The 24785-nt window shown below is 41.5% G+C and overlaps 1 protein-coding gene across 1 annotated transcript in view; it reads right to left on the bottom strand.

Annotated features, from left to right (window-relative positions):
- The window catches only part of PJVK (pejvakin), a 157081-nt gene extending 133632 nt beyond the window's left edge, over positions 1 to 23449 (bottom strand). The window contains exon 1 of the mRNA XM_053690208.1: positions 23239 to 23449. Coding sequence (XP_053546183.1) covers positions 23239 to 23449 — 211 coding nt within the window. The remainder of the gene's footprint in view (positions 1 to 23238) is intronic.
- Between the last annotated feature and the right edge of the window lie 1336 nt (positions 23450 to 24785).

Here is a 24785-nt window from a genome sequence, read left to right as displayed (position 1 = left end):
AACGCCGTGCCCTGCAGACTCGCGGCCGCCAGCAGGTCGGTGTCAATCAACCCGATCCTACTCGATCGGGTTGAATTCCGGCGATTCCTGTCCGCCTGCTCAGAGCAGACGGACAGGGTTATGGAGCAGCGGTCTTTAGACCGCTGCTTCATAACTGCGGTTTCTGGCGAGTCTAAAGACTCGGCAGAAACACGGGCCCACAAGCTCCGTTCGGAGCTTGATAAACGGGGTCCCATGTATCACACTTTATTCATACACGTGAAGCAAAACATTTACTATTTCACTTATTGACACTAAACGTAAAAAAAGGAAATTTATGCTTACCTGATAAATTGATTTCTTCTAAGATACGACGAGTCCACGGATTCATCCTTTACTTGTGGGATATTATCCTCCTGCTAACAGGAAGTGGCAAAGAGCACCACAGCAGTGCTGTCTATATAGCTCCTCCCTTGACTCCACCCCCCAGTCATTCGACCGAAGGTATAGGAAGAAAAAGGAGAAACTAAAAGGTGCAGAGGTGACTGAAGTTTTAAACAAAAAAATATAATCTGTCTTAAATTGACAGGGCGGGCCATGGACTCGTCGTATCTTAGAAGAAATCAATTTATCAGGTAAGCATAAATTTCCTTTTCTTCTACAAGATACGACGAGTCCACGGATTCATCCTTTACTTGTGGGATACAATACCAAAGCTACAGGACACGGATGAACGGGAGGGACAAGACAGATACCTAAACAGAAGGCACCACTGCTTGAAGAACTTTTCTCCCAAAAATAGCCTCCGAAGAAGCAAAAGTATCAAATTTGTAAAATTTTGAAAAGGTATGAAGGGAAGACCAAGTCGCAACCTTACAAATCTGTTCAACAGAAGCATCGTCTTTAAAAGCCCATGTGGAAGCCACCGCTCTAGTAGAATGAGCTGTAATTTTTTCAGGAGACTGCTGTCCAGCAGTCTCGTATGCCAAACGGATGATGCTTTTCAGCCAAAAAGAAAGAGAGGTAGCCGTAGCTTTTTGACCTCTACGTTTTCCAGAATAGACAACAAATAGAGAAGATGTTTGACGGAAATCCTTGGTCGCTTGCAAGTAATACTTCAAGGCACGAACCACGTCCAAGTTATGTAACAGACGCTCCTTCTTAGAAGAAGGATTAGGACACCGAGAAGGAACAACAATTTCCTGATTAATATTGTTATTTGAAACAACCTTAGGAAGGAATCCAGGTTTAGTACGCAAAACCACCTTATCAGAATGGAATATAAGATAAGGCGAGTCGCATTGCAACGCAGAAAGTTCAGAAACTCTTTGAGCAGAAGAGATAGCAACTAAAAACAGAACTTTACAAGATAGAAGTTTAATATCTATGGAATACATAGGTTCAAACGGAACCCCTTGAAGAACATTAAGAACTAAATTCAAACTCCATGGCGGAGTAACAGGTTTAAACACAGGCTTAATTCTAACCAAAGCCTGACAAAATGACTGAACGTCTGGGACATCTGCCAGACGCTTGTGTAGTAAGATTGACAGAAATCTGTCCCTTTAAGGAACTAGCAGAAAACCCCTTCTCCAATCCTTCTTGGAGAAAGGACAAAATCCTAGGAATCCTAATCTTACTCCATGAGTAGCCTTTGGATTCACACCAATAAAGATATTTACGCCATATCTTATGGTAAATTTTCCTAGTGACAGGCTTTCGAGCCTGAATCAAGGTATCAATGACCAACTCAAAGAATCCCCGCTTAGATAAAATCAAGCGTTCACTCTCCAGGCAGTCAGTTGCAGAGAAATTAGATTTGGATGGAACGGACCCTGAATGAGAAGGTCCTGTCTCAGTGGCAGTTTCCACGGTGGCAGAGATGACATCTCCACCAGGTCTGCATACCAAGTCCTGCGTGGCCACGCAGGCGCTATCAAGATTACCGAAGCCCTCTCCTGTTTGATTCTGGCAATCAGACGAGGAAGGAGAGGAAAAAGCGGAAACACATAAGCCAGGTTGAATGACCAAGGTACTGCTAGAGCATCTATCAGTACTGCTTGAGGATCCCTTGATCTGGACCCGTAACAAGGAAGTTTGGCATTCTGACGAGATGCCATCAGATCCAATTCCGGTGTGCCCCATTGATGAATCAATTTTGCAAACACCTCCGGATGGAGCTCCCACTCCCCCGGATGAAAAGTCTGACGACTTATAAAATCCACTTCCCAGTTCTCCACTCTTGGGATATATATTGCCAGTGGCGTCACTAGGGGGGGGGGGGGCGGGCCGGGTGACACCCTCCAGGGGGTGACACCAAAAAAAAAAAAAAAGTTTTTTTTTTTTTTTTTTTTTAATTTTATTGAAATTCAAAGAAATACAATGTTGAGATGCATAGATTATTTTATTAGAGGCTGGCATTTGTGAACATTAGTGGGACTGGGGAAGTTGTAGACACACAATTTTTTTGCCCCTTGAGCCAGTGCTGCAATTTTAACAAATAGTTTTCCCGGCTGCTTTTGCTTGTTTGTACTTTGCTCCTCCCCTGCCCAATTTCACTATGAATGTTGTGGGTGTGCCGTGGGGCTTGCAAAGTTGCGCTGCTAGCCTAAACCTGCCTGCCTATCTGTGCTCACTGCTCAGTGACATGCGGCCCAGGGCTGTGCACTGACAGACTTGGAACAGAGTCAGAGAGCAGAATTTTCATAGTTTGTGCTCCTAAACCTTTTCTTCAGTGATTTATTTTAGAGTGCTCTGTTTATCTTTCATTTGATGTTCTGCTGAGCCAGGGAGTAGCTCTAGGCATGAGCTTCATAATTAATGCAGTGCAGTTTACATATTTTGTATGTGTGTGTCTGAGTTTTTGTGTGTCTCAGTGTTTTTGTGTGTGTGTTTTTGTGTGTGTGTCTGAGTGTGTTTCCGAGTGTTTGTGTGTGCATCTGAGTATGTTTTTAAGTGTGTCTGAGTGTTTGTATGTGTGTTTGCCTGTGTTTTTGTGTGTGTCTGCTTTCTGGGGGGGGGGTGACACCATGGCTTACCGCACCGGGTGACACCAACCCTAGTGACGCCACTGTATATTGCTGATAGATGACAAGAGTGAGTCTCTGCCCATCGAATTATTTTGGAAACCTCTATCATCGCTAGAGAACTCTTTGTTCCCCCTTTATGGTTGATATATGCTACAGTCGTGATATTGTCTGACTGGAATCTTATGAATTTGGCCGAAGCCAGCTGAGGCCACGCATGAAGCGCGTTGAATATCACTCTCAGTTCCAGAATATTTATTGGTAGTAGGGACTCCTCCTGAGTCCACACACCCTGAGCCTTCAGGGAATTCCAGACTGCACCCCAGCCCAAGAGGCTGGCGTCCGTCGTCACTATGACCAATGCTGGCCTGCGGAAGCACATTCCCTGGGACAGATGATCCTGTGACAACCACCAATGAAGAGAGTCTCTGGTCTCTAGATCCAGATTTATCCGCAGAGATAAATCGGCATAATCCCCATTCCACTGTCTGAGCATGCACAGCTGCAGTGGTCTGAGATGTAAGCGAGCAAACGGAACTATGTCCATTGCCGCTACCATTAATACAATTACCTCCACACACTGAGCCACTGATGGCAGAGGAATGGAATGAAGTGCTCAGCAAGTAGTTAAGATCTTTGATTTTTTGACCTCCGTCAGAAAAATCTTAATGTCTACCGAGTCTATCAGAGTTCCTAGGAATGAAACTTGTGTCAGAGGAACAAGTGAACTCTTTTTTATGTTCACCTTCCACCCGTGAGTTCTTAGAAAAGCCAACATGATGTCCGTGTGGGATTTGGCTAGATGGTAAGTTGACGCCTGAATCAAGATATCGTCCAGATAGGGCGCCACTGCTATGCCCCGCGGCCTTAGAACCGCCAGAAGGGACCCTAACACCTTTGTGAAAATTCTGGGAGCTGTGGCCAACCCGAAAGGAAGGGCCACAAACTGGTGTTTGTCCAGGAAGGCGAACCTGAGGAACTGGTGAGATATTTGTGGATAGGAATGTGAAGATACGCATCCTTCAAATCCACGGTGGTCATATATTGACCATCCTGGATCATTGGTAAAATTGTTCGAATGGTCTCCATCTTGAACGATGGGACTCTGAGAAATGTGTTTAGACTTTGAGATCTAAAATCGGTCTGAAGGTTCCCTCTTTTTTGGGAACCACGAACAGATTGGAGTAAAACCCTGCCCTTGTTCTAATTTTGGAACTGGGCAGATTACACCCATAGTATATAGGTCTTCTACACAGCGTAAGAATGCCTCTCTTTTTGTCTGGTCTACAGACAAACGTGAAAGATGAAATCTCCCCCTTGGGAGAGAATCCTTGAAATCTAGAAGATACCCCTGGGTCACAATTTCTAATGTCCAGGGATCCTGAACGTCTCTTGCCCAAGCCTGAGCGAAGAGAGAAAGTCTGCCCCCTACTAGATCCGGTCCCGGATCGAGGGCTGCCCCTTCATGCTGTCTTGGTAGCAGCAGCGGGCTTCTTGGCCCGTTTACCTTTATTCCAGGTCTGGTTAGGTCTCTAGACGGACTTGGATTGAGCAAAGTTCCCCTCCTGCTTGGAGGCGGATGAGGAAGTAGAGGGACCTCCTTTAAAGTTTCGAAAGGAACGAAAATTATTCTGTTTGGTCCTCATTTTAACCGTCTTGTCCTGAGGAAGGGCATGACCTTTACCTCCAGTAATGTCAGAAATTATCTCCTTTTAGTTCAGGCCTGAATAGGGTCTTACCCTTTAAGGGAATAGCTAAAAGCTTGGATTTAGATGACACATCAGCAGACCACGACTTAAGCCATAACGCTCTACGCGCTAAAATGGCAAAGCCTGCATTCTTTGCTGCTAATTTAGCCATTTGGAAAGCAGCATCTGTAATAAAAGAATTAGCTAGCTTGAGAGCCTTAATTCTATCCAAAATATCATCTAATGGGGTCTCAACCTTAAGAGACTCCTCTAGAGCCTCAAACCGAAAAGCAGCTGCAGTAGTTACTGGAACAATGCACGCTATAGGTTGTAGAAGAAAACCCTGATGAATAAACAATTTCTTTAGAAGTCCCTCTAATTTTTTATCCATAGGATCTTTGAAAGCACAAGTGTCCTCAATAGGTATAGTTGTACGCTTAGCCATAGTAGAAATAGCTCCCTCCACCTTAGGGACCGTCTGCCACGAATCCCGAATGGTGTCAGATATGGGAAACATTTTCTTAAAAGTAGGAGGGGGAGAGAACGGAATGCCTGGTCTATCCCATTCCTTAGTAACAATGTCCGAAATTCTTCTAGGGACTGGAAAAACATTAGTGTAAGTTGGGACCTCTAGATATTTATCCATTTTACACAGTTTCTCTGGTGGTATGACAATAGGGTCACAATCATCCAGAGTCGCTAAAACCTCCCTGAGTAACAAGCGGAGGTGTTCCAGCTTAAACTTAAAGGCCGTCACATCTGAGTCTGTTTGAGGAAACATCTTTCCTGAATCAGAAAGCTCTCCCTCAGACAGCAATTCCCCCACCCCCAAATCAGAACACTGTGAGGGTACATCGGAGATGGCCAATAAAGCATCAGAGGGCTCAGCATTTACTCTAATACCTGACCTGCTGCGCTTACTCTGTAAACCTGGCAGTTTAGATAATACCTCTGTAAGGGTAGTAGACATAACTGCAGCCATATCTTGCAGGGTGAAAGAATTAGACGCACTAGAAGTACTTGGCGTCGCTTGGGGGGGCGTTAAAGGTTGTGACACTTGGGGAGAAGTAGATGGCATAACCTGATTCTCTTCTGACTGAGAATCATCCTGAGACATACTTTTATCAGCTAAAATATGTTCTTTGCAATGTAAGGCCCTTTCAGTACATGAAAATACATTTGAAGTGGGGGTTCCACAATGGCTTCTAAACACATGGAACATTGGCTTTCCTCAATGTCAGACATGTTAAACAGGCTAGTAATGACCACAAATAGGCTTGAAAACACTTTATTTAGTGAAAAAATAACAATCAAAAAACGGTACTGCGCCTTTAAGAGAAAAAAAGCATACAATTTTTCCAAAACTGCTTCAAAATTATAAAATTATCTCAATTTTATTATATATGTAGCCTAACTTGCCAGCTAAGATTGCACCACAAGAAAAGGATAACTTAACATTTATGCATAAAAACGTTAGACAAAAAACGTTATAATCAGTCAAAAAAAAAAAAAACCTGCACCTCGCCACAGCCCTCACAGTAGACGGTGAGTCCACGGAATCAATTACTGTTGGGAATATCACTAAATAAAATGGGTTAAACCGCCGTTTAGTAGATCTTCCCTTCCAGAGACACAGGCAGCTACCGCAGAACACCCGAACAGGGTACAAAGTAGCACTCCAAACTCCTGAACTGGAAACTCACGAATAGCTGCTAGCAGCTGAACAGCCAGAGCTGTGGGTTTATTGTTCTTATATACACATTCTTACACATTAGTACCACCCACAGGGTTTTGTAAAACAACCAATAAACACATACAATACACTCAGACACTCCCACACAAAATCCTCCCCTGTGATACAATTACCTTACACAATGGGTTAATGTAATTATCACAGGCAGAGAAATACAGTTTTTCCACATTATTCATAACTATAAAAGTATACATCACACATACATAAAAATTACATTACGTAAACAAATAAACAATCAAACACAAGAAAACAATGGATTCCTTCCTGGCACCTAGCAGTCTGGACTCTGGAGGTGATTAAACAAGGTGAAAGCATATCACCTAAACCTAATTACAGTAAACAATAGCTGATGGCAGGAAACCTGTCTCAGAAAATACAGTTTCTCAAAACTGAACAAGGAGAGAGTTAACCCCTTTTAGTACTGTTGGATTCACACCCTGTACTTATAATGGGCACAGGGTGACTTAAACATAATGCCCGAATCCATAATCCGTAGGGAGGTTGACAGTTTCAACATTGGACCATAGTCTAAAGGCAGCAGGCGGGCAACCAGGCTCCTCCAATGCACAGTGGCGAGATTGGTCTCGTCACATCACTGTCTTAAAACAAAGGGTGGGCCGTATCTAGAAAGAAAGAAATTTATCAGGTAAGCATACATTTTGTTTAATTTTCTAAGATACAGTGAGTCCACGGAATCATCAATAACTGTTAGGAACCAATAACCAAGCTAGAGGACACCAATAATTAGGGAGGGACAAGACAGGTAACTTAAACAGAAGGCACCACTGCTTGAAGAACCTTTCTCCCAAAAGAACCTCAGTCGAGGCAAAATAATTCAATTTGTAAAAATTTGGACAGGGTATGCAGAGAAGACCAAGTTGCAGCCTTGCAAATCTGTTCCACAGAAGCTTCATTTTTGAAAACCCAAGAAGAAGAGACAGCCCTAGTGGAATGAGCTGTAATTCTCTCAGGAGACTGCTGCCCAGCAGTCTCATAAGCAAAACCAATTATACTTCTCAACCAGAGAGAAAGAGAAGTAGCAGTAGCTTTCTGACCCTTAAGTTTCCCAGAGAAACAAACAAACAGGGCAGAAGACTGGCAAAAATCCTCAGTCGCCTAAAAATAAAATTTCAAAGCATGTACAACAAACGTTCTTCAGAAAAGAAGAACTATGACAAAGAGAAGGAACAACAATTTCCTAATTAAAATTTCTGTCTGAAACCACTTTAGGAAGGAACCTAACTTAGTACGTAGAACCGCCTCATCGGCATAAAAGATAAGATAAGGCGAATCACACTGCAAAGCTGAGAGTTCCGACACTCTCCGAGCAGAAGAGATAGCAATAAGAAACAAAACCTTCCAAGATAACAACTTAATATTTATGGAATGCAATGGCTCAAACAGAGCTTGCTGCAAAAAAAGAACAAAAGGAGCAACAGATTTAAACACAGGCCTAATACTGACCAAGGCCTGACAAAAAGATTGCATATCTGGCACGTCTGCCAAACGCTTATGCAGCAAAAAAAGATAATTCAGAAATCTGACCCTTCAGAGAACTGACTGACAAAACCTTTCTCCAGACCTTCCTGTAGAAAGGACAAAATTCTAAGAATCCTGACCCTACTCCAAGAGTAGCCCTTGGATTCACACCAATAAAGATATTTACGCCAAATCTTATGGTAAATCTTTCCCGTAACAGTCTTGCAAGCCTGAATCATGGTCTCAATGACCGACTCAGAAAAACCACGCTTAGAGAGAACTAGGCGTTCAATCTCCAAGCAGTCAGCTTCAGAGAAATGATATTTGGGTAAAGGAAAAGACCCTGAATTAGAAGGTTCTTTCCTCAGAGGCAATCTCCAAGGTGAGAGAGACAATATCTCCAATAGGTCTGCATACCCAATCGTGTGAGTTCATGCAGGAGTTATCAGAATTACTGATGCTCTCTCCTGTTTGAGACGAGCAAGACTTGTGGAAGAAAGCCAAGGGAGGAAACGGATGCGAGATTGAAATGCCAGGAAAAACCACCAAAACATCTATCAAAACGGTCTGCGGATCACTAGACCTTGAACCGTATCTTGGAAGCTTGGCGTTCTGCCGAAACGCCCTCAAAAGTCTACTCCGGAAACCCCCCATTTTCGGGTTTACCCGGAGAACACCTCCGGATGGAGAGTCCCACTCCCCGGATGAAATATCTGTCTGTTCAGAAATCCGATTCCCAGTAGTCCACCCCTGGAAAGTGGATGACAAACAGCAATCGTGAGCTTGCACCCACAGACAATCCAAGTCACCTCCTATGACTAAGGAACTCTGAGTTCCTCTGGATTAAATAATGTCCATGTACCGCATAGGTTAATTGGATTCTGAAATGATGGGATCCGAACCCACACCTCCAAGAAGACTGGAGGTTTAATCTAGTGCCTTAGACAGCATGGCCACTGATGTAAGCCACTGAGGTGACCTAGACCGATTGGAACCAAGCTAAGGACGACTGAGGCCAAGCCCTCAGAACATTGCAAATCTCTTTCAACTCCAAGATGTTAAAGAGGAAGGCAGACACTTCCATGCCTTAAATAAGTCCCAGACTGCTTCCCAGCCCAGCAGGCTGGCGTCCGTGGTCACATCACCTAGGAATATCTCCAGAAGCACGCGCCCTGAGACAGATACTCCTGAAAAACCACCACGGGAGAAAGTCTCTTGATGATTGGTCTAGATCTATCTCCTGAGACAGATCTGAATGATCTCCATTGTTTTTTTATATTCAACTGTTTTTATTAGATTTTTTCAAACAGGAGTACAGAGAATGCAGTTGTACATATAATTTTCAACCTAAACAACAGTGGTGACACAAAATCAAAGCAAATGACTACATATATGAATGCTAACCACCCCCATGAAGGGGAGTACACGGTTTACCTCATCAGCAGATACATGGCCAAACAATGCAGATAGTTTCATTCCATGCTTTTGGGAGTGCAATACAGTATTTCCCATTTTTAAAGTTAGCATTATAGTGACAACAGACCCAGGTTATGACTTCCCTTGTTCCCAAATATATAAGATGTCTGTAATAAAAACTTGTTTACCTATGAAGGTGTAGTGTATTGTTTCTAAAGATAAGATATGGTCTACTTCTTTCAACCACATGGGGAGATTAGGGGTCTGTGTAGACTTCCAGAACCTAGATATTAGGCGCTTGGTGCAGTTAAGCATACACCGAAATAGCCATCTTCGGTATAAGCAGGATATAGGGGGAGTGTCATGTAGTAAAATCATACTAGGAGAGAGTGTGATATTGAGCCCTAATGTAGCGTTGATACATTTGGTGATATCCTTCCAGTATGTTTGTAGGAAAGGGCATGACCACCAGATATGTGAAAGGGTTCCCGTTTCACCACATTGTCTCCAACATAGAGAGGAGGAGTTTGGATATATACTATGGAGTCGGTGCGGAGTTAGATACCATCTAGATAGTAGTTTGTAGTTCATTTCTGTGAACACTAATGAGAGGGATGATTTTTTGGTTTCCACAAAAATGTGACTATTGAGCTTAAGTTAGGGCGAGACTAAGTTCTTTTTCCCATTTAGATATAAGAGGGTTGTTTGGCAGGGTATGAGCCTCTAAGTAATTTGTATATGATGGAGATGTGAGATCTCATCATAGATGGGGTAGTGTAAAGTGTTTCAAAAGGGTTGAGAGGTCTGGTAAGGTTGTCAGTGTAGGGACTGATAATTATGGCATGTCTTAGTTGTAGGTAGGGGAACCAGAGATGAAATGGGGGGCCGAGCAGTTGGGAGAGTTCTTGTTGCGTGCAGATCTGGCCTTTATTAACCCCTTAATGACAACTGACGTACCAGGTACGTCATGCATTAACAATCAGTTAATGACAATGGACGTACCTGGTACGTCAGTTGTCTAACAGAGTGCTGGAAGTGATCACAATCACTTCCAGCAGCTCTGAGGGTATTGCAGTGATGCCTCGATATGGAGGCATCCTGCAATACCCCTTTACAAGACTCCGATGCAGAGAGAGCCACTCTGTGGCCCTCTCTGCACCGGTAGTGATGGTGCCGATGGTGCCTCTGACCGGTGGGAGGAGGGAGCGTGTGCGCGCGCGTGCACGATGCGGGCGCACGGGTGTGCGTGTGCATGTGGGCGCGCGTGCGCGCGCGTGCTCTTGCACATGCGCACATTAGCCACACTGACACCAATGAAAAAATAAGGGGAAAAAAAGTTATTTTATTTTTTTTATATTTAAAAGGATCTGTGAGGGGGAGGGGGTGGGGGTATTGTGGGGGGGCTGCTACACTACAGAAATAAATAAACACAAATAACAGTTATAAATACAATTAAAATAAGTTTGGTTTGTGGGGCCAAACTGGGTACTGGCAGACAGCTGCCAGTACCCAAGATGGCGGTAATTAGGTAGGGGAGAGGGTTAGAGAGCTGGAGGGGGGATCTAAGGCAGGGGTCCATCACAACTAAAATATTTTATAATTTTTATTTAAAAAAAAAAAAAAAAAACTCTTTTATTTAGTACTGGCAGACTTTCTGCCAGTACTTAAGATGGCGGTAACAATTGTGGGGTGGGGAGGGAAGAGAGCTATTTGGGAGGGATCAGGGGGTGGGATGTGTCAGGTGGGAGGCTGATCTCTAAAATTAACCCTGCAAGCTCCCTACAAGCTACCTAATTTAACCCCTTCACTGCTGGGCATAATTCACGTGTTGTGCGCAGCAGCATTTAGCGGCCTTCTAATTACCAAAAAGCAACGCCAAAGCCATATAAATCTGCTATTTCTGAACAAAGGGGATCCCAGAGAAGCTTTTACAACAATTTTTGCCATAATTGCACAAGCTGTTTGTAAATAATTTCAGTGAGAAACCTAAAATTGTGAAAAATGTAAAGTTTTTTTTTTTATTTGCTCGCATTTGGCGGTGAAATGGTGGCATAAAATATACCAAAATGGGCCTAGATCAATACTTGGGGTTGTCTACTACACTACACTACACTAAAGCTAAAATTAACCCTACAAGCTCCCTACAAGCTCCCTAATTAACCCCTTCACTCCTGGGCATAAAACATGTGTGGTGCGCAGCGGCATTTAGCGGCCTTCTAATTACCAAAAAGCAACCACAAAGCCATATAAGTCTGTTATTTCTGAAAAAGGGGATCCCAGAGAAGAATTTACAACCATTTGTGCCATAATTGCAGAAGCTGTTTGTAAATAATTTCAGTGGGAAACCTAAAGTTTGTGACAAAATTTGTGAAAAAGTGAACTTTTTTTTTTTTATCGCATTTGGCGGTGAAATGGTGGCATGAAATATACCAAAATGGGCCTAGATGAATACTTTGGGATGTCTTCTAAAACAAAATATATACATGTCAAGGGATATTCAGATATTCCTGACAGATATCAGGGTTCCAAAGTAACTAGCGCTAATTTTGAAAAAAAGTGGTTTGGAAATAGCAAAGTGCTACTTGTATTTATTGCCCCATAAATTGCAAAAAAAGCAAAGAACATGTAAACATTGGGTATTTCTAAACTCAGGACAAAATTTATAAACTATTTAGCATGGGTGTTTTTTGGTGATTGTAGATGTGTAACAGATTTTGGGGGTCAAAGTTAGAAAAAGTGTGTTTTTTTCCATTTTTTCCTCATATTTTATCATTTTTTTTTTAGTAAATTATAAGATATGATGAAAATAATGGTATCTTTAGAAAGTCCATTTAATGACGAGAAAAACGGTATATAATATGTGTGGGTACAGTAAACGAGTAAGAGGAAAATTACAGCTAAACGCAAACACTGCAGAAATGTAAAAATAGCCATTGTCATTAAGGGTAAGAAAATTGAAAAATGGTCCGGTCATTAAGGGGTTAAGCAACAAATGTGCTGGGACATTGGAGGGAGAGTCAGCGATGATCGGGATTTGCAAGGAATGCGGATGCAGCAAAAGAGGGTTATTAAGAAGAGGGGTAAGGGGAGAGGGTATGGTTGAGATTAGTTTGTCTAAGGCTAGGGTTTTATCCCAAGCTTTCAGAGTAACAGAAACGTAATAGTTTGTATGAGCTTCTGGGAGTCTGTATCTGGATGGAGTAAGGAGGATTCTAGTTGTACCAAGGGCTTCTCATAGTGTGATTGATTCAACGCCACTATGAGTGCTAAATGAGCTGCCCTATAGTATGCAGTTAGATTCGAGGCACCTAGACCGCTGTGCTTTCTATCAAGATATAACGTATTCTTAGTCACTCTAGCGTGTTTCTGAGCCCAGTTAAAAGAGTCAAACAGTTTTTTGCTGTTGTATTAAGTACGAGGAAGGGATATCCAGAGGGAGGACCTGGAACAAGTACAGAAATTTAGGAAGGAGGTTCATTTTGAGCGCATTAACCCGTCCCGTCCAAGAAAGATGGCCTTGCTTATGCCATGTCTCAAGGGAGGTTTGGGATTCCCTCTGAAAGGGGATGTAATTCAGGTCGAACAGGTCAGACTGGGTAGGGGAAATGTCTATTCCTAGACAACGTATTTTGCTTGTGATCTGGAAAGTGGTGTGAGATCTAATGAACCTGGTTTCTTCCTCCGATATATGAAAGGGCATTAACTTAGACTTTTCCATATTTACCGAGAAGTTTGAGACCTCCCTATAGCCTTCTAGTTCAAGGAGCAGTGCTGGCAATGATGTGGATGGGGATCAAGTCGTAAATATGATGTCATCTGCATAGAGAAGGCATTTTTGTTGAGACAACCCAAAGGACATTCCCTCAATGTGATCATTATTTCTAACCTTGGTAGCCAATACCTCGACAGTCAGGGCGAATAGTAGGGGAGAGAGGGGGCATCCCTGCCTTGTGCCGTTTCTAATTGGGATCTTTTGGGATAGTGTGTTGTTAGCACTAATGCTAGCAATTGGGCAACTATATAAAGCCTTTACGAGAGAGATCAGCGTCTCTGAGAAGCCAAATTTCAACAGGGTGCCAAGAGAAAATCCCAGTCTACCCTGTGAAAAGTTTTTTCCGCATCTATGGAGAGTAAAATTACAGGGGTCTTAGTGGCATTGGCAGTGAATATAGTTTGTAGGACTCGAATAGTGTTGTCCTTGGCCTCACGACCAGGGAAAAAACGCACCTGATCAGTGTGAATAAGTGAGGGGAGGATGATGATGTTTATTCTAGTAGCTAACAATTTGGCATACAACTTGATATCAACATTAATAAAAGAGATGGGGCGATAATTAGAGACTTGTTCCACATCTTTTCCTGGTTTTGGAATAACAGTTATTGTGGCTTCCAAAAAAGACTGAGACAAGTGGCAATCACGACCTAGTACATTGTCAGGAGATGAGGGCTCAGGTGGGTTTTAAACAGGTGATAAAATTTGGGAGTAAACCCATCCGGGCCAGGGGCTTTACCCTGATGGAGATTTTTAATGGCTAAGAGGATTTCTTGTGGAGTAAAGTGTGAATCCTGGGACTCTGTATTCCCCTCGATAAGAGTAGGGAGTTTGATTTGTGAAAGATAATTATTAATCATAGTAAGTTTAGAGTCGGGTGTGAAGTTGGGAGGTTATGTAGGGAGGAGTAGTAATCTGCAAATTGGTTGACTATTACTGTGTTTTTAGAGAGCAAGGATCCAGAGGGACCCGAAATTTTTGAAATAATTTTTTTTTTATCTCTTCTTTTTGAGAGACCTGGCCAGTAAATGGCCAGCCTTATTGCTTTCAATAAAGAATTTAGATTTGGATGTAAGTGCACGTAAATGGGCTTTTTTAATTAGGTATTGATTAAGAGCTTCTCTATCCTGTTGTGACTGCAAAAGAAGCTGTGGAGAGAGGGGACTCTGTTTTAGTGCTTTTTCGCTATTTTTAAAATTTGTCACTAAGGATAAATATTGTGCCGCCCTTTGTTCACTTAGTTTATGTGTGTGATTCAGTATCACTCCTCATATGTAACATTTATAAGCCTCCCAGTTATTAGTAGCCGAGGTAGCGGTGGGATCATTAAAGGTGAAAATTCAGTTGTTTTTTTATACTATGTATCTGGTTATAAGCGGGTCTGAAAATATGTGATCATTAAGTCTCCAGTGTTGTTGATGATGAGGTCTAGAAGACCATGAGAAAGTGGAGCAGACCATATTATGATCGGACCAAGGGGTGTGGTGAAGTCTGGAGTTAATTAGAGTAGAAAAGGTGTTTTGGTCACAGAGAATGTAATCTATGCAGGAATAGGAGCATTGTGGATGTTAAAAAAATGTAAAGTCCTTTGTGGTAGGGTGTGTAATCCTCCATGTGTCAAAAAAGGGTATCGTCCTGATAGCTTGCCAATTAGCTTTAAGTTGGCTATATTGTATATAATATTTACCTGTGGATGTGTCAAGTGCTGGGTTAATCGGAAAATTAAAGTCACCCCCTACAATTATTGGGCCTTTAGAGATATCTACTAATTTGTTAGTTACTGTGCGGAAAAAGGAGGGGAAGGGGGGATTAGGGGCATATATGTTGGCCAGAGTTAGGGGTCTACCATAGTATAGTCCAACCAGGATTGGTATCCTGCCTTCCTGGTCCTGGTATTTATGCAAAAGAACGAAGGCAGAGCCCCTCCTGAAAGAGATACATACTCCATTATGTTTTGACGGTCCTGAGTTCAGGAAGTGTTGATCAAAGTATAAGTGTGAGAGAGTAGCTTCACAAGTTTTTTTGAAATGTGTCTCTTGAACCATTATAATATGTATATGCTTTTTATAGAAATCATGGAACAGTATGGAACGTTTCTGCGGGGATAAAAAGCCTTTGACGTTTTTTGAGGCGATTTTAAATTGGCTTACTGTAGGATGGTGTGCCATCTGTGCCTAAGTGAGGTAGTAGGTGTTAGGTGTGTTTCGAATGTATTTGGTGGAAGCTATCACCACTGCTATGGAGGTATGCTCTGTACTAAAAATTAGCAGGCTCGTAGTCGGGTGGACAAACAAGCACTGAACCTTGAGAGGATAGGAGGATTAGAGGGAAGAGTTTAAGGAAGGAAAGGGAATAGGGGAGAGAGAGTGAGAGAGAGGGGAGGGAAGGTACCTAGCGGAGAGTAATCCGACAGGAAAAATGAGAAATTAGTAAATAAGGAGGAAATAAAACAAAACAAAAAGGGGAAGTGCGGCACAATTACATATTAATAATTGACATTTAAACACAGGAGTTTTGCTAAGGGGGTGTAGAATCATACAACCGATAACATAATATAATGATAAAACAATCGTAACTTCCGCATCAGCAAAGTATGGTACAGAACAAGTTCTAACAGTAATTGTTGCTCAGACCGCAGACAAGTCGTGGCCTAAGATTTTTTAAGTAAAACCATAATGTAGCTTGAGGCAACTCAGTATTCACTTCAGTAGCAGTGTTCGATAGCTTATAACATAAAAAGAAAAGCTAAACATGTTGGCAGAAGATAAACAACGGGTGCTCAGTGACTTCAAATTCGTCATATTGACCGAGAGAGCAAGTAGTCCCAGAGTCAATAAGCAAATTCAATCAGTAGTCTCCTAATACGAGAGTCAATTTCAATACAATTAGTGCAATTTACAGGGTTCAGGTACCCTGCCTACCATACTCACTAAATCCTGGGAGTGCAGTTCACCTTATTAGGAATTAGGTAGTGTCCAGCAGATTAGATGGATCAGGACTTTGTCTTTTTTGGCCTGCTTGCCAGCGATCTCAGACCACAACTTTCTTTGTGGTTTTGCAGGCAGTGAAGCAGCTTTTGGCAGCGAGGATTCCGTTGCTTCTGGAAGTGGGAGGTCAAGCTGCCTGCAGAAGTCCGGTATGCTAGCAGGGTTGTGACATTCGTGGCGTCTTCCATTTTTAAAGACACAGGGAAACCCCATCTATAAGGTATCTTTAATGAGCGGAGATGATTAGTGAACACACAATGATGTCTCTGGCTGGTTATCCTTGGGCTTTCGGCGTAGAGCGCGGTGGGCCCTTTCAAGGGGTATCTCCTCAAACACCCTTTGGTTAGTGATGGCCATGGATTGAAACAGGTTTTGTAGATGATCACGTATATCTTCTCTACCTACTGACTCAGGCACTCCACGGACTCTGAGATTGTTCCTTCACGTTCTATTTTCTATATCATCTAGTTTATTCTCTAGTTCCGTGATCTTAGCTTGTTGTATATCAATGGAGTGGGACATGTCAGACATTTCTTTGGTTAGTTCCTCTCTGTCTTCTTCTAAGACTTCCACTCGACCCAATTCGTTTATATCTTTTTTCAAATCTGCACATTCAGACTTAATGCAGGACTTTACTTGATTTATAAGGGCTTCCATCGCCTTCAAGGTTACTGGTTCGTCCGTAGCTTGCCCCGGTAAATTAGGTGAGGTTGAAGGCACCTGAGAGGTGTCTAGGTTGTCTGACAAAGATTCCTCATCGCTACCACCTTGAGAAACCTCTGCCTTCTTCTGTCGCTCTGCGCTCTTAAAAAAAGTGTTCACTGTGTTGCCAGACATTAGGCCCTTGTCCATTTTAGAGTTTCTCCGCAGTGCCATTATGAGGTCTGTGGACTATGTACTTTGGCAGGCGTGCTAGGTAGAAATATGGTTTTCTATGAGCTTGACCAGATCTAAAAAGTCATAAAGTCATAAGGAGGGGACTTCAAAGAGAAAAAAGAAAAAAAAAGAATAACCTCTGAGCTAGGTTAGAAGGCCCATTTAGAGTTTCACAATGAGCGAGTTGTCAGAGCAGAGATCTCTAGTTTAAATATGTGTATCAGTGGTGATGTTAGAACTTCCTACTTAGAGGCCTGAGCAAAAAGCAAAGACAGTGCATGTGGCAAGGCAAGGTACTTGAAAACTGCAGGGTGAGAATAAACTGCTTCCTATTTTTCTTTTACTTTTTGATTTCACCCCTTACTTTAGAAGATTAGGCAGAGTTGTTGAAAACATGTGTGAGTGAGAACATCAAGTGGTTATATAAAGGTTTTTATATGCTGAAAGCATGTAGTGAGTCCCAGATGGGTTGCCAGAGCCCAATGTGAATTCAAGATGCTTATAAAGTTGCAGCATGTAGAAGCATTTATGGTGAGGAGTGCTTTGTGCCCATAGGACTTTGTTCTTTAATACTGAATCCATGCTATCATTTTCAGCAGAAGCATTGCAAGGGCTGCCACTGAGCTAAAGTTGCTTGGGGCTGTATTTGTATTTGGAGTGTTTTACAGGAAACAAAGTCTCACCCCTAAAATGGCGCTCCAAAACGAAGGTGCATCATACAGCTAGCCCTGCCATGTCGGCAGGCTCTGGGCTGGTGTCCAATTTCTTCAGAGGAGCAAGGAGCCTTTAAATTGCGCTCCGAATGAGTCCTGAGCTCTGTGATGAAGGGCTGACTTGCCTCGCGGTGCAAGGTCTTTAATCCAGAGGTGCCTGGGATGCGGCCTACCCCGCAAGTCCCATCGGGATCATGAGAAGCCGTTTAGCTCACGGACAAGGTGGATGCGAGGTCCGATGTCGGTCCTGGGTACTTTCTCCCTGTTAACTCTGTGTCAGAGTCGCGATATACCCGCCTGGGAGAGGGCTCAGATGCCTGTGGTTCTGGAGCTCTAGTGTGGTGCGGCCATTCAGTACGCCCACAAGCTCCGCCCCTGAATGATCTCCATTGTATGGAAGATAGCAAAAAGGGAATGATGTCCATGGAAACCATCAGACCAATTCCCTCCATACATAGAGTCACTGAAAACTGAAGGGAAAATCAACTGCAGCTAGGCTCAAAATCTCAACCCTCTGTTGCAAGATGGTTAAGCTATCAACCGGACCATTAGAGCTTGCTGTTGGCCGGATAGTAGACAGCAGAGAGAGGAAAAGGAATAAATACTTGATTAGCTGACCTCTGATAGAATCTTCTCCTAGAGAATCTATTAAGGTCCCCCCCCCAAAAAAAAAAATCACCCTTGTGGATGGAACAAGGGAACTCTGCTTCAGATTCATTTCCCATCCATGGGAAAAAAGATTGGACAAGATCTCCCAAAAGAGAGTTTGCTTGAAGGATGGATGACACCTGAACCATATATTGTCCAGAAAGCACCCTTGCAATACCCCAAGACCTAAAAGGCTTTCAAAGAAGACGAAACTCAGAGACTTGAGAAGATCCCGATCATGGGAACAATAAATACACATCCTTCAGGTCCATGTTCGTTATGAACAGGCCCACTTGCAGCAAAGGAGAATGGAAGGGCAGAACCTGAGAAACTTGAGGTAAATACCTAGATCCTGTTCTCAGAACAGAACTGGGACTATCACTCCCAGAAAAGTTCCAGAACCTCCAGAAGGAGAAAATCGACCCCTGGGAGGAATCAGAGAATGGACTAAATTTGGATGGCTTTCCAAAGAATTGACTGACCCTGCAGAAATAGGAAAAGGAAAACTTTCTTTTAGTCTACTTTATCCGTAAAGTCAGAGGATAATTCTGCCAGACCAAATCCCAACAAAGTCTCATCCTTGAAAACAAACCTGTAACTGCAGAACTGTAAAGCCTAGGCTGTACCAATAAGCTGCAGGTAAGCTTCTCAGCTGATTTCCAAGATTTCAGCCACAAGCCCAACTGGCTAGCACAGCAAGTCTAATAAGACAAGGCATTGCTCTAAATGAACAATTAAACCTCCAGCTTCTTATCCATGGATCCATAAAGGAGCAGCTACCCTCCATAGGGATCTAAGTTCTCTGAGCCATAGTAGAAAAGCTCCCTTCTACTTAAGGCACCATGCATTTTAATGGAGTCAGCGACAGGAAAATCCTTTAAAGGACGGGAGACAGGGAGAAAGTTATCCCTAGCTTCTCCTATTCCTGTAAAAATATCCAAGGCACGTCTAGAAAACACCTCCTCATAGGAAGGAACATCATAGAAATGATAAAGTTCACAAACTTTTAAAGGTTGACAACGACAGGGAATCAATGTCTTCCAAGTAGCCAAAACCTCCTTTAATAGTACACGAGGTGTGCCAGCATACATCTGAAGGAGACACTTCAGCATTAGATAAAGGAAATATACTGTCTGAATCTGAGATTTTACCCTCAGAATCTACCTGCGAATCCTCCTCACCAGACTTTGGAGAGAGAGCAACCTGTGTAGGAGAATGAGGAACAGAAACCTTACTATCTGAATTTTAAATATCCTCTTGCGATTTCCCTGTAGGTAAGGAAAAACAAAACAAAACAGATAAAGCCGCAGAGGATACCTGAGCTGCATTTTCTGTCGGCAAATACACTCCTCCATGAGATAAAGAGGAACTGCAGGGCACTGCATGTGACGCCATAGAGGCTTGGGACGTTTAAGGAAAAAACTGTGGCATCGTCTGAACAGCATTATCCTAGGAGACATGAGGGTCAGAGGGCAACAACCTATCTGTAAAATGATAGCTTTGCTGTGAGAGACATGAGGCTCAAACAAGGAGAATACCTCTATTTTAAAAAAGATAGATACTAAATATGAGGGATAAAAATTGTTGTTATTATTTAGACCTTAAGAACCCATCAACAATAATTAGGAACCGCCCCCTGTTCCAAATTAAGCACAGTTTTCTCCAGTGAGAGTACATAAGCCTAAAAATGCAGAAATAAATAATAATAATAGTTATCCTCATTAAGTCAGTTGCAGCTGAATAACGGAAATTATGAACGCCGCTCAGTTCTCCTCAGAGAACGAGGCAGGGTTATATCCACAGACTCGGCAAGAGGTCTAAAATGGCACTGCTCCCCTCCTCTACATAAAGAAGGCGGGGACATGAAAAAAAAAACGCATGGAAATTAAGCGTGCATCATCGCGCTTTATTCTGCCTAAAATAAGGGCGTCTAATGTCTTCCAGCTCCCTCAACAATTGATGTGAGCATAATAAAAGAAAATAATCTACCGCTTTGCCAAAGTGGAGAATACACTACAATCCCCTAGAATGGCGCCGCTGTAGGAAAAAGGTGCGCTGCACTAGACAGGCTCCGACATAGCTAACCCAGTATCGTTAAGAATTTAAATGCAAAACGTTTCTATTACCCCAGTATAGGGACTCAACCGGTGAACTCTGAGGCGGCTAACTGATAACATAATCACTAAGCTATTAGTGCCGTTCACCCCTAAACAGATTCCATGTGTATAGTAAGCACTTGGATTCACTATGAAGACCATAGTCTTAGTTACCTGAGTTAACTAATTAAAACATATGCCCTGCTTATTTTGATAAAAACATGCCCAAAGAAAAGCCAGTTTAAGAGGTAAACCCCTTCCTCTCTGTCGCAACGTATTAGTGCCTGCATAATGCCTTAGATAATCCTAAACCAAGGATTCTACGCCCAAATTGATAAATTACAGAGAGCCCTCTTGCTTTTAAATGGCTCTGAAGTGCCAGCCTCCTAACCCTAGAAGACAATAGGCACTTACCTGCATCTAGCCGTCCGGCATGTAGACGGCTCCTTAGGTATGAGAGGACACCACTCCTCGCAGAGACCTGTAGAAGAAAAAGATCAGAGTAAACCTACTCAGGCTTTCTAAACTAGGGCAGCAAAATGTAAGGAAAATGCAGTGAGGCCCACCTCACAAGTTCCTAACTGCTCAAAAGCCACCAATGCCCTGCTGAAGAGACTGACATGGAGTACAGCTAGACCCAAACCTTGAAAAAGGAGAACATCAGAGTAAACCTACTCTGGTTTTCAAAATAAACTCTTGATTGAAGTGAAATAAATCCAATTTTCTCAAACACTAAAACTTCACCCCCTCCATACACTAAAGGCAAAGAGAATGACTGGGGATTGTGGGAAGGGAAGTGACATAACAGCTTTGCTGTGGTGCTCTTTGCCTCCTCCTGCTGGCCAGGAGTGATATTCCCAACAGTAATTGATGATTCCGTGGACTCACTGTATCTTAATAAAAGAAACATAGTTAAGCTCTGCACCAGGGCAGCAATCCACTACTGGGAGCTAGCTGAACACATCTGATGAGTCAATGACAAGATAAATATGTGTGTTGCAACCAATCACCAGCTAGCACACATCAGTGCATAGCTGTTCCAGGGCCTATTTTTTCTACAAAGGACACCAAGAGATTAAGATTAATTTTGACTTTCGTAGCTGCTAAAAAAAGACAGCTAAGCCTTCTTTTTAACAACAAGATCTGCATGGAAGCATATACCAGTTGTTGATCTCTGCACATTCTAAGCTTCAGATTCTAAGCTTCAGATTTGTGCATGTGTATTGCAAACTTGGACTACTCTTGGGCTACAATCTAAATATTTTATGCTGGGATGTCTTTTTAAAGTTTTTGCTCATGCTCAGTTCAAGCATTAATAAAAAGGACTGTTTCCTGATATAAATTATACAATTAAACTGATAATGTATTAATTATATGATACACTTAGATATTTAAAAAAATATTAATTATATATTACAAAAAAAGTATATAAAATAATTAATTGCCCACATGGACATGAATTGATATTTTGGTTAAGTGATAAAAACATGCATGGAGACATAAATAGCCGTCATGTTTTACTTTTGTTTTGACTGTATTTTTTTCTTCTGTATAAGTGTGTAGAAATCTATGAGAAACCCCCCCTTTAAAAATCTGATAAAACCTGTTTTCATATTTTAATATAAGAAAACCTTATTTTTTGTTCGATTCTATTTATAATTTATATATTGGAATATTATATTATAATAAAGTAAGCAGAGAACTTATATTTTCACATAGCAAAGCAAACAAATTAGAACACTATAGTATATGTTTATTATTTATTTTGCCTGCTTTGGCTGACAAATGCCTTAGAATATTGTTATAGATTAAGTGCACTGGAGTGTATTCATTTGTTTATCATTTGATCCTTTTCCTTTTTGTAATTAGAAATAGCAGTTTTTTTCTTGTTGTAATCTCCAGCTATACTAAAAATGTTAAATATCGTGCTGACGGCTATAGAAAAGCTATGTAAAAAAAAGAAGCATCAGTAGAAATTAACCTCACAATTGGGGGTGAGATAGAGACAGAGTACAGAATGTTTTAAAGATTGTTCCTGTATCACCTTAAATACAATTAACTATTGTATTATCTGCTGTTTCCTTAGTACATTGTACTTTTAAAGGGACATGAAACCCAAATTTTTTCTTTTGTGATTTAGAAAGAGCATGTCATTTTAAACAACTTTCTAATTTACTTCTATTATCTAATTTGCTTCATTCTCTTGATATCACTTGCTGAAAAGCATATCTAGATATTCTCAGTAGCTGCTGATTGGTTGCTGCACATAGAGGCCTTGTGTGATTGGCTCACACATGTGCATTGCTATTTCTTCAACAAAGGATATCTAAATAATTGAGCAAATTAGATAATAGAAGTAAATTGGAAAGTTGTTTAAAAATGACATGCCCTATCTGAATCATGAAAGTTTAATTTTGACTAGACTGTCCCTTTAAGTATGGTGAAATTTGCCTAAGCTTGCAATATTTTACATATTTATTAGTTAGCTCAGAGCGCAAGCTCATTTATATCTGTTTCTTGTTGGCTACATAAAAGGAGACCAGAAAATCTTTATAAAATTTGATAACAAAATTACAGTATTAGATGATTTTAAAACTTTTGCAATGCAGTACGGATGTATACTAAGATTTTAAATGTCCCTTTAGTAAATATAGTAGCATGTAATAAATAAAGATGTAACATTTTATAACTTACTGCATTACTTAGATTCATACAGCATGTAAAGAAAACAATGCTTTTAGTTAAATAGGATTTTAAATTTTATACATTTAGGTCACAGTACACAAGCTATCATAAAAGCACTAACCTGCAGAAATTTCTTTGTCTCCATTGAGAATATCTTTCAGTGTAAGAGGTGTTGAAATAAACTTGGTTTTTCTTGAAAGAGCACATCTCTTCTTCCTTATTACAATGCTGAGGGGCTGGTATTTATCAGCTTCGCTTAGGCTTGGGACAGGTATCAATCTTCCCCCATCCCCTACTTGTTTAACAAAGTTCTTAGTAGCAGCTGCAAACATAGTAATATAAAACACCCTAATAAACTGGTTTGCAAACTGTGCTAAATTCCTTTAGAATATATTTCACAAAGCATTATGAAATGCAAGATACATCCCAGGAGTTCAGTCTCTGTAGCAGATGCTGTGCTGTAGGAAGTATCTAGTACGTGTTCATTTATTCCAAACCAATGCATAATTGATAGTGTAAAGTAATAGGGGCTTTTGTTACTGTTGTTAGGAAAATACTTGTTACACACTATGAAGGCTGCCACCCTTTCAAAAACTCATTATTGTAAGGACCACTAGCGCTACAGACAAATAGGAAACATAAATTAAAATGTGTTTTCTTTACTTTTTTTCTATAGTACTGGTTTGGCTGCTATTATAAAAGTAATGGGTGCTTTTGATTATAGAGGCACTGACAAGTCTCCAAACTAAGCAGGTAGCATAGAGCTCAGCACTACAGGGGGTGCAGAATTATTAGGCAAGTTGTATTTTTGAGGATTAATTTTATTATTGAACAACAACCATGTTCTCAATGAACCCAAAAAACTCATTAATATCAAAGCTGAATAGTTTTGGAAGTAGTTTTTAGTTTGTTTTTAGTTATAGCTATTTTAGGGGGATATCTGTGTGTGCAGGTGACTATTACTGTGCATAATTATTAGGCAACTTAACAAAAAACAAATATATACCCATTTCAATCATTTATTTTTACCAGTGAAACCAATATAACATCTCAACATTCACAAATATACATTTCTGACATTCAAAAACATAACAAAAACAAATCAGTGACCAATATAGCCACCTTTCTTTGCAAGGACACTCAAAAGCCGGCCATCCATGGATTCTGTCAGTGTTTTGATCTGTTCACCATCAACATTGCGTGCAGCAGCAACCACAGCCTCCCAGACACTGTTCAGAGAGGTGTACTGTTTTCCCTCCTTGTAAATCTCACATTTGATGATGGACCACAGGTTCTCAATGGGATTCAGATCAGGTGAACAAGGAGGCCATGTCATTAGATTTTCTTCTTTTATACCCTTTCTTGCCAGCCACGCTGTGGAGTACTTGGACGCGTGTGATGGAGCATTGTCCTGCATGAAAATCATGTTTTTCTTGAAGGATGCAGACTTCTTCCTGTACCACTGCTTGAAGAAGGTGTCTTCCAGAAACTGGCAGTAGGACTGGGAGTTGAGCTTGACTCCATCCTCAACCCGAAAAGGCCCCACAAGCTCATCTTTGATGATACCAGCCCAAACCAGTACTCCACCTCCACCTTGCTGGCGTCTGAGTCGGACTGGAGCTCTCTGCCCTTTACCAATCCAGCCACGGGCCCATCAAGACTCACTCT

Source organism: Bombina bombina, chromosome 1, assembly GCF_027579735.1.
Source record: "Bombina bombina isolate aBomBom1 chromosome 1, aBomBom1.pri, whole genome shotgun sequence".
NCBI lineage: Eukaryota > Metazoa > Chordata > Amphibia > Anura > Bombinatoridae > Bombina > Bombina bombina.
This window is presented reverse-complemented; position numbering and strand designations above follow the sequence as displayed.